The sequence below is a fragment of the Cupressus sempervirens genome, chromosome 10 (assembly GCF_028749045.1).
Source record: "Cupressus sempervirens isolate cs-2001-9-10 chromosome 10, ASM2874904v1, whole genome shotgun sequence".
Taxonomy (NCBI): domain Eukaryota; kingdom Viridiplantae; phylum Streptophyta; class Pinopsida; order Cupressales; family Cupressaceae; genus Cupressus; species Cupressus sempervirens.
The window spans coordinates 368,257,711-368,267,882 of NC_143127.1; the positions used below are offsets into that span (position 1 = coordinate 368,257,711).

The 10,172-nt window shown below is 31.9% G+C and overlaps 1 protein-coding gene across 1 annotated transcript; it reads right to left on the bottom strand.

Annotated features, from left to right (window-relative positions):
* Positions 1–1,033: 1,033 nt before the first annotated feature.
* On the bottom strand, positions 1,034–2,538 carry LOC149534192 (citrate-binding protein-like). Its single transcript, XM_089806890.1, has 2 exons — positions 2,165–2,538; positions 1,034–1,562 (listed from the first exon to the last, which is right to left on the bottom strand). The coding sequence occupies exons 1-2, from the start codon at positions 2,414–2,416 to the stop codon at positions 1,182–1,184; spliced, it is 633 nt and encodes a 210-aa protein (XP_089663016.1). The 5' UTR covers positions 2,417–2,538; the 3' UTR covers positions 1,034–1,181.
* Positions 2,539–10,172: the final 7,634 nt, after the last annotated feature.

The window sequence follows — 10,172 nt, forward strand, 5'->3', positions numbered from 1 at the left end:
TAGCTCTTTTCTTTTTAGTTTATATTTTTATGTTTTTAGTTTTTGCATTTGGCCCAAGAGAGTTCTATTTATGGCACTTTGGACATTACATCTGTACGGCTACTTTGTATATGTTTATAATTATGGTTACTATTAGTACTAGGCATAGAGTATGGGATACTCTCATTTGGGGTTTCTTGATATTATGAAAAATTGTAGGTTAAGAATATGTTATTTTTTACTATCAACTATTTTACATCATTTTGTTCTCTAGGTCAACCCCCATTGTTGGTCACTTTTTAATATCAAACACAACTACATACTCAAAAGTTTAAATAGAAATTAATTTGGCTTCCAATAAATATTTTTAAATAACATGGATACAATTAAAGAAACTAATTAATCATTATAGGAAAAAAAAAATTATAGTATTGTGTTTGAGATTAGTTGCAAGCAAAAGGAAGGATATTAAGTTGTAAGAATATCTTGTAGATTCTTGAGGCAATTGCAAAGATCCAAATTTTGACACTCAAGTCATAACCCATCCACATCAAAAGAAACTATATTGTTAAAGTGTTGGATGAACCTCAACACTACAGAAATCACCTTGATACATTATGTGTTACTTCAGTACCATGTGTATAATCTATAAATTTAAATAGCTAACCTTAAATAGTCTCTTTTCTTTATGCTCTTGTTGTTGTTTAATGGATTTGATGCATTCTCAATACCTCATGGGACTTATCATAGTATATTTGCACAACCATAAGAATCTATTATTGAGTATTTCGTTGACAATTCAAGGCACGGTTAGTCATTATTCAAATGTAAAAAATAGTTCAGTATACATTACAGTCACCCTTAAACATCACACACTAATGAAAAAATTAAGATTGAAAAATTAAGTCAACTTTGACTATTTAACACTTTTAACTTTGAAATTAAGTCTTAGTATATGATGTTTAAGTCGTCCAATACATTAGAGTGGAACAACTTCCACAACCATTCTCTAGTTCATTTTTACCATAATCTAAGGGCAGAAGTTGAACGCGAGTTTAAGCTAGAAAACTAAGTTCTATACTTATGATATTACTTTTCGTAACATATCACATATGAAACTCAAAACTCCTAAAAGTACTCTGATTGCTAATCTCATTACAAATACCCAGTGTTCACAACCAACGACTCTCATATGGTTATTGCTATTTCATCCAAATCTTGATATTTCTCCATCGGGATTCCATGCAGGATGAAGGATTGGTCTGAGTGTAAACTCCACACTTAAAATAATGATTTGCTCGGCCTCTGTCATCAACCACTAGAGCCTCCTTCCCATCGACAAACACAGACACCTTCCCTTCGTCTGCATCGTCAATAACGTTGAGAAGAATCCAACGATCATAAACATTAGATGCCACAACTTGGTCTTGATAACGCTTGAGCATGCCATCGTAAACATGCAACATGATAGCAGTGGCATGTTCTGTGCCGCCAAAAATTTGCATGACTGATACTCCTGTCGTCCCCCGCGGGACATACACCTCACCCTCAAACTGCCACACCCCACTTGTGTAGTCATATCCCTACATAACATCACCCTCTATTATTAATGCACAATAACTTATGGCAATCAAATTTTAGAAGAAGATGATGGTGTAGATTTTTCTATTACATATCATATCATTTGGGATTTGCATCTACTATATACGATAATCGATACCGATACCATTTTGATATCGTGTAGATTTTATCATCATACCAAAAAGTACATAGTGATGTTGGAAAAGAATCTCATCAGAAACATAGTCGTTATGCCAACAGATAGATACGAAGGAAAAGACTGATATCATGTAGGTTTTATCATCATACCAAACAGTACATAGTGATGGTGGAAAAGAATATCATCAGAAATATAGTCGCTACACCAACAGATAGATACAAAGGCAAAGACTGATATCATGTAGATTTTATCATCATATCAAAAAATATATAATGATGGTGGAAAGGAATCTCATCAGAAATATAGTCGCTATGCCAACAGACAGTTACAAATAGTTACAAAGGTAAAGACTGATATCGTGTAGATTTTATCATCATTCCAAAAAGTACATAGTGATGGTGGTAAAGAATCTTATCAGAAATATAGTTGCTACGCCAACAGATGGATACAAAGGCAAAGGCTGACCTTGATGCGTATTTCTGTCCTGGGTTTGGTGTTGCTGTCTGGGCTATGGGGTTTATCGTTTACATAAACCCACATGGAATGGACGCCATTAATGAAGCTGTAACGTTGGGATTGCTCTTTGTCATATGGGATTTGTATTTCGAAATTTGCCTCTGTTAACTCCTGCTGAGTGAAGCCTTCAGTTGGTGATGCATTTCCCAAACTTGCTAAGCAAAACAAAAGCCCACCCAAGAGCGCAAACATCCTCACCATTGATTAATTCCAAGGATGGAAGTAAAATCGTGTGCAATCTTCAACAAAATTTATAAACATGTTTGGGCAATTTGACTAGAAGATGCCGGGCCGACATCGGCGGCACACCGATGCAGTTGATTAGTTAATGTGAAATGCATTAATACACAAAATGGAAAAGTTAATGTGAAATGCATTCCCCTCTCACTTTCTTTCCACCCATGTCAAATGCATTGCGTGAAATAGAGGCAACACCCATGTGATGCAAATTCATTCAAAGCACTCGTGACGTGCTTGTGCGCTGGTTTCCACCAAAAAGAATCATATTTTACATCACAGAGTTGCTATTTGTTGACGTGAATCATATTTTACATCACAGGCATGCTGAATGGTTTTGCACATTTGCAATGGTGACTCAGAAAAACCCTAGCGCAATGATAATTGGAAGCCAGTGAAAAAGTCCATTTGAGTGGGGAATCAAACCGGACGAGATCTTACAAACAGACGATGGACGAATCCTCTAAGATAAAATATAAAAACTAATGATCAATATTCAAGGGAATCATAATAATATTATAACATAATCTCATGTTGAATAATTACTGGTGAGTCCATCTGTTTTTTCAAACTTATCCTTTTCGAACAATGATCAAGCTAGAATAACTAGCAAACACTAACACAGCTTGTGTAGTGGATACTTCCAAAATATGTATAGTCTATTGATAAAGTCTTTGTTTTCTTGGTTGGCATTATGTACATAAGATCTAATAGAGTCTTTTGGGAGGATATTATTTTTATATAAGGAGGGTCTTAATGGACAAATAATAGCTACAAATAAATTAAGCATTAAGTTACAAAAATTGGAACATTATTATAGTAAACCTCTAAATCAGAAAAAGACAATCATAGGCTTGTATTATTCTTACAATATTCTTACAATAGAGATAGAGGGAATGATATTGATAGATAGAGATAGAGATAGAATTCAGGAGAGAATAAGAAAAGGTAAGAGTGGGTGTGGTTGTGGGTGTGGAGGAGTGAATTGGGGTGTGGGTGGGTGAGAGAGAGAGAGGTTTAGGAAGAGGGAAACGGAGATAGAGGGACCAAAGATGTATGGATAGAGAGAGGGAGAGAGGAAGATGGGTAGGACAAGTGACAAGAAATAATTAAATAAATGAAAAGGAATAATTATGTATGTGTGTATTGTATATGTATGTATGTATGTATGTATGCATATGCATACAAGAAAAGTGGCGAGAGATAATTAAATAAATGAAAAGGAATAAAAATGTGTTTTTGTATTGTTTGTATTGTGTGTGTGTGTGTGTGTGTGTGTGTGTGTGTTTATTTATAAATATATATGTATGTATATGCATGTAAAATGTATGAGTGTGTGTGTGTGTCTATATATATATATATATATATATATATATATATAGAGAGAGAGAGAGAGAGAGAGAGAGAGAGAGAGAGAGAGAGAGAGAGAGAGAGAGAGGTGAATGTAATGCCCCACTTGAAAGCTCAGACAAATGTAACCTATGTTAATAACATAATCATATGAATGTAGTATGTTATGATACATGTATAAACTAAGTTTTCATATCTATTTATCAGTATACTCATTATTTTGAGGACATATTGTACAACAATACATTATAAAGATATTCGTATCATAAAACATTTTTTTATGTGTTATATGCTTTCAATGGTTGATTATGGTTGTTTTCATGATGTAGCTACCTTAGATGCTTCAGTTAATTATTTTACTTATTATCCTACACCAACATGTTTGATTGGTTACCGATCCCATACTTGCATATGTATGGTTATATGTCTGCTTTAATTTTTTGATTGATGTGTTTGTATGGTTGAGGAAGGGATTCATAGGCATGTGTGAATCAAGTTCTATGTGATGTACTACTCACTACCATTATGTGTTTCATTTAGATATATATGTATAGGTACATGCTTGTGTCTTATGCAAGATTCCAGGTACCGGGCATCAACTTCCCTGAATTGTCACGTGATGAGTGTGCCCTATCACAATAATATTATGCTAAGGGAAGATAATAATCAGTTCTGAATCCCAACATAAACCTTAGCTATCTAAACATAGTGGACAAGTACATGTTTTGACCACCAAACCAATTTTTCAAGTGACATAGAATTGGTAACCTTTATCTTTTGATTGTGGTTTTGTGTGCTTGGATTTAGACAATTTTCATGGTTTGTTTTACATATACTTTTAGTAATGAATATCAAGTTATATTTATTATAGAGTTGATTTAAATATTTATATTTAATTAAAAGACTTGGTTGAAATGTTTAAGTGGGAGATTTCAATTATTTAGTAAAAGATTTCAATATAATTGAATAACTATTCTAATAAGTAATATATTGTATATTACCTATTTATGCCATATATCAAATAGTAATATTTGTTGAAATTTGAATTGGAAATAAACAAAAAATTAAATTTAAAAATTTTTTTAAAATATCCACAAGTGAGATATTTTGACAAAATGAAGTAAAAGTTCATAGAGTAAAATTAGAAATAAAATAAATAAATAAACTTTTTCCTCCCAAATAGGATATTATGAGATTTTTTTGGATAAAAATAAATTAATTAATTAAAGATAATTGTTATTTTAAAATACTTACCCTAATTAGGTTTTCAACTTTTAGAAAACCTAATTGATAAGTATTTTCTATTAAAACAATATTTTTTTGCTCATTTTTAGAGAGGAATAATTTGCAATGCAAAATAGGGGATAGATCTGGAAGGAGAATTTAAAAGCTAGGATAGAAGAACAATTTGGTTCTTCAAGTGGGAAAGGTTTCAGTTTTGGCTTGGATCTCCAACTAATTCAAAACTTTTAACAGGTGGTTGAGGTAGGAACTTTTTCCTGTTTATGAATATTCAAACCTTCCTTTTAGAAAGCTTGTTTTCATTATGTATGTTGGATTTTTGTATTAGATTTGTTTGTAGAGATCATTTTGGTAAATCGGGTTATAAAATGGAAGAAGAAAAGGGTTTTGAATATTATTTGGTTTTGAAATTTTGGAAATATATGGGTTTGGGTTTAAACTAGTTGAGAATTTTGAGAGCAAAAGGAAACTCATTATTTTTAAAGAAACCCCAATTTAGATCTGCTAGTAAAGTTGTATTTTCATTTTAAAAACTCTCTCTCTCTCTCTCTCTCTCTCTCTCTCTCTCTCTCTCTCTCTCTCTCTCTCTCTCTCTCTCTCTCACACACACACACACACACAATTTACTATTTTAAATTAAATAAAACTAGTCCAAAAAAAATGTCAATTTAAACCTACTATTTTTTAAGATATATTTTGGTAATACCCAAGACCAAAAAGAAAATTAAAATGTGACCTCTTTGAACCCTAATGCTTTCACCTCTTTCCATCAAACACTAGCAGAGGAAGAAGGTTTAAATTTGGTCATCAATAAACAACAATGAAGGAAGAGAAAAGGAAAACTCTCCCAAAGCTTTGAACTTGGAATCGATCAAAAAGAGTAAATTGATTTGAAAGCATAGTCCCTTTCTCCCACCTCAAACTAACGGATTTCACCGATTTAGGAAAAGTAGAGCTCTAGACTAGGATGTCTATATATCCAAAAATCAAACGATCAGGTGGAATGTGAATCATCCTAGTGTCGACTCCAATTCCCAATTTTGTGATAGAGGAAAATTGCTTGGAACTTAGATGACATGAAGAAAATATAAAAAACAAGAATAAAATTTATCAATGTAGGTTAAAAGCATAGTTTTATGTCACATTTTCTAAAGAAAAAAGACCATAGAACACAAACTATTCAACTTTAATGACATAAAGTCTTATTTATCTTTAAAATTTGAAGATGATGTAAATTGATGAAACGTGTAAAATTGGATTAATTTTATGCCTATAATTTTTTGTGAAATAATTTTTTTAGTTTTTTAATTTTTGAAATCTATTTGTTAACTATGAAAACTATAGGGTGTAGTTCTCATCAAACAAGTATATGCAAATAAACTTTTTTGCTCGTATTTTAAAATATGTTATAGATGACAAGTATAGCTAGTGGAAAACAAAATAAATATTATTTTTTGATATATGTTTTCTTTGTTATAAGTACTCAAGGTTGACCTTCTTAGAAATCAATGTTTTTTTTCTTCCGTCAAAACTTTCCTTTCAAACCTGTACCTTTTTTAAAGAAAAGTAAAAACTCTTGAAGAGGACTCTCTCCTCTTGTGCTAATTATAAATTTTAATTTTTTTATATGATTTACTATTTTCTTTTTCCTTTTTTGAGGTAGCATCTTCTCAAATGTTAAAATGCCTACTTATAATATTTGAAATTGCAACTTACTATAACTAATTGAAACACTATTAAATATATATGATGATGATATTGACTCTGAGATCTATAAAAGGATATTTTTTAAAATTTTCAAAAAAAGTTGAGCTTTGATAGAGAAATGAGATTTGGCCAAAATAGGTTTAGAGGTCCTAAAGGTGACATAGATTTGTGCTTTTACCCCACAAGAAGATTTTATATAAATCCCAAAAGAGTTTTTAGGATCAAAAGGCTCCTCAAAAAGAAATGGTAAATATTAGAGTGGAATTAAGGAAAGCACATATGATGTCTACTCTATAATTAATGGTGCTCTAAGGCTTCCAAAGTATCTAACAAATTCTCCAATTCCAATTATGGAGCAAAGATATTCTAGATTCAACTAAATAATTATTGGTTCCACTAATATCACATCAGACACAAATAGAGAGTCTAGGGTTTCTAAAGAATGTCCAAAGAAAATTGATCTCCGTTATCAAAGTTTAAAAGAAAAGGGTCACGATCAAGTGGGACAGGCCAATTTAATAGATGGTTGGGTTACAAAGTTGTTGGAAAGAATCTTTCCACAACCAAGTAGCAATAACCCACTCCTCTTTTCAATTTCTTTTGCTAGAATGTAGAATTTCAAGTTTGAGAGATGCTCTTCTAAGAAATTCTAATTTAATCTTTAAAAGTTATCCTTTTTTATTTTTTGATTGGGGTTCTAATTTTAATGCAAAATATATATAATTTCATACTATGGCACCCTACTGGTTAAATTTGTGAAGTCTACCATCAAAATTAGTCTAATGGGATACTTTTAACAGTTAGGTGATTATGTGGGATCTTTCCTAGGTCATGAGCATCCTAATTTTGATATAGGGGAGGTTAAATTTTAGTAAATTTAAACCCTGTCTATCAAAACAAAATGAAAAATTTCACAACCAACTTTTGTAACTATGAAATCAGCCCTAAAACTTATAAGGGAGAAATCAAATTTGAGAGGGTCAAATTGATGGAGACTTTTTGTCACTCTTACTACTATAGTTGAATTGAGTTGTTTTGTACTCCCAAGTGCAAAAAAGGATAGTCCAGTAGAAGTTGTGATAAGAAATCCAGTTAATATTCAAAATTAGAATAATACCATCATTATGATTGATAATAATACTCTGATAATAGCAAGGGAGAATATCAATATGGGGAACAATCTGGATAGAATAATAGGACAACAAAATAACATCCAGACAAAATCTATTAACAAAAAAAACTAATATATTAAAAGGATCGAATATAATGTAAAGTTTTAAATCATATCTAGAAGTCCATGATGAATTAAGAGATGATAATATTAAGTAGCACTCACTAAGAAATTGGGAATCCCAATAAAATTGGCCTTCTAACCCACTTAGAAGTGATGAGATGTTGCCACTAGAGGAAGTGGAAGTCTTAAAAGAAAGGAGCCCTGAAATGTCCCTTTTCTAATTTTATATGATATTTCCAACCTCTAATCAGATCTTTAAGATCAAACAACTAATATCACAAAGATCCACCAAATTTCTCAAGAAACCCCAAATCGGGTATGCTGAAAATAGTGCCAAAAGCTTCACAACTTCACAAATTATTAATAAATCTGAAAATGGACATTTTTACAGAAATTTCAGCAGCATAACAGCCTACAAAATGACATTTCTAGATCTGTATAGCCTTTACACAATAGTTCACAAATGTAGGACAAAAACTATGCTCATCGGGCTCCCAAAATTAACACAAAAATGCCCGGAAACACCACAAAAACACTAATAATCTATCTCAGAAGTTTAATCACATCCCAATACATATATTCAGCTCTATTTTAATACCTTAAAGTCTGAAATACAGCAGCAACCCAAACTGATATGAAATACTCAACTGTAAACACCAAACTCATACAAAAACACACCCGAAAACCCACAAATCTGCACTGTTCAGCACAAAGGCAAACTATGTATGAGCATGCACATGGAATGGCTTCAAACTCCCATCCTTAGCCTTCTTGGAAACCTGCAAACTCTCGTTCTTGGGTCTCCCTGGAAACCTGCAAACTCCCGTTCTTGGGTCTCCTTCTCCACAGGTTTGGCAGCCTCTAAAGAATAACAAAGAATGAGCAAAAATCTAGTTCTGGAATCCCCCAAAATGCCTCCAAACCCCTTAAAAGAGGACATAACCATAACTCATGTCCAAGAGAGGTTAATGAAACATATTTTAATAATAATTTTAATTTATTAGTCCAACGGTTTCCAAAGATTAACCCCCTTTTTCCGAAACTTCACTTTCTTGGGCCTGCCTGCCTTAGCAAAGATTATTATTTTTTAATTATTTGAAAAGGGGACATGACAAGCCCAGAATGTCAAAACAATGCCAAGGATAATTTATAGATTCTAATAGAGCTAGAAGAAATTTACAATATGATGGATATCTCCAACCCAATCCAGGAAATTGTTTAAACATGAGAATGGATATATTATAAATATAGAATCCATCCCAAGTTAATCAAATGTAGTTGATAGAAAATATGTTATCCCAAGACGACGAGGAAAAAACTTAGGATTATGAAAATGTCCATGATAATGTTATTTCAAAATACTTAGGGTTAGCTAAAATATATGAAGGAAAAGTTGTTCCTAATTGTGGCAAGTGTCTTAATAAGAGGGGAAGGAAATCATTGCCAGGACTAAGAATAAAAGATAGATTGGTTGAAAACATTACAAAGCTAGTCTTTAATTGCAATGGGAAGGGGAAGAACCTTCCTATAGTAATATGAAGATAACATCATGGAATTTTGGGGGCCTAAACACCCCTAACAAACAAAATTTATTAAAGAGATACTTAAAAATTATGCAATCAGAGGTAATAAATTCAAGAATCTAAACTAGCAATAGATGAAATTAGAAAATTTAAGAAAAAGATAGTTTTATAAAAATGTGAGGATATACAAGCAAGAGATGCTTCATGAGGGCTATTAACATTATGAGATCATAGGAAATTAAACTTTGAGATTTTTATTAAACATAATATCTAAATAGGAGGATGGATGAGAAGTATAAACTGTAACTTGAGAATCTTCCTTATCAATGTATAAGGTTCCATAATGGTAAAAAGGAAGTGTGGTAGGAAAATGGGGAAAAAATTAAATAGATTCAAAATGGTATTTTCATCATTGGAGGGGACTTCAATGCTAGATTACAGACTGAAGAGAAGAAAGGAGTCACATTTGAACCAAAATCTCTCAAGGATTTTAGACAATGGGTGTAGTATGAAAATATGATGGATACTCAATTTCAAAATGGTATCTACACATGGAGTAATAAATGGGATGGTTTAGATTTCATAGTAGAGAAGTTGGGTAGATTTGTATTCAAGGGAATATAAGAATGTTTAACTTCATATTCAAATTATCAATTTTAAATTT

What these genes read in the sequence shown, in the direction of transcription:
- LOC149534192 (XM_089806890.1), bottom strand. Translation starts at nt 2,416, where the DNA reads ATGGTGAGGATGTTTGCGCTCTTGGGTGGGCTTTTGTTTTGCTTAGCA. An exon ending in GGACAGAAATACGCATCAAG is followed by an intron (nt 1,563 to 2,164) that starts GTCAGCCTTTGC and finishes GATGTTATGTAG; the next exon opens with GGATATGACTACACAAGTGG.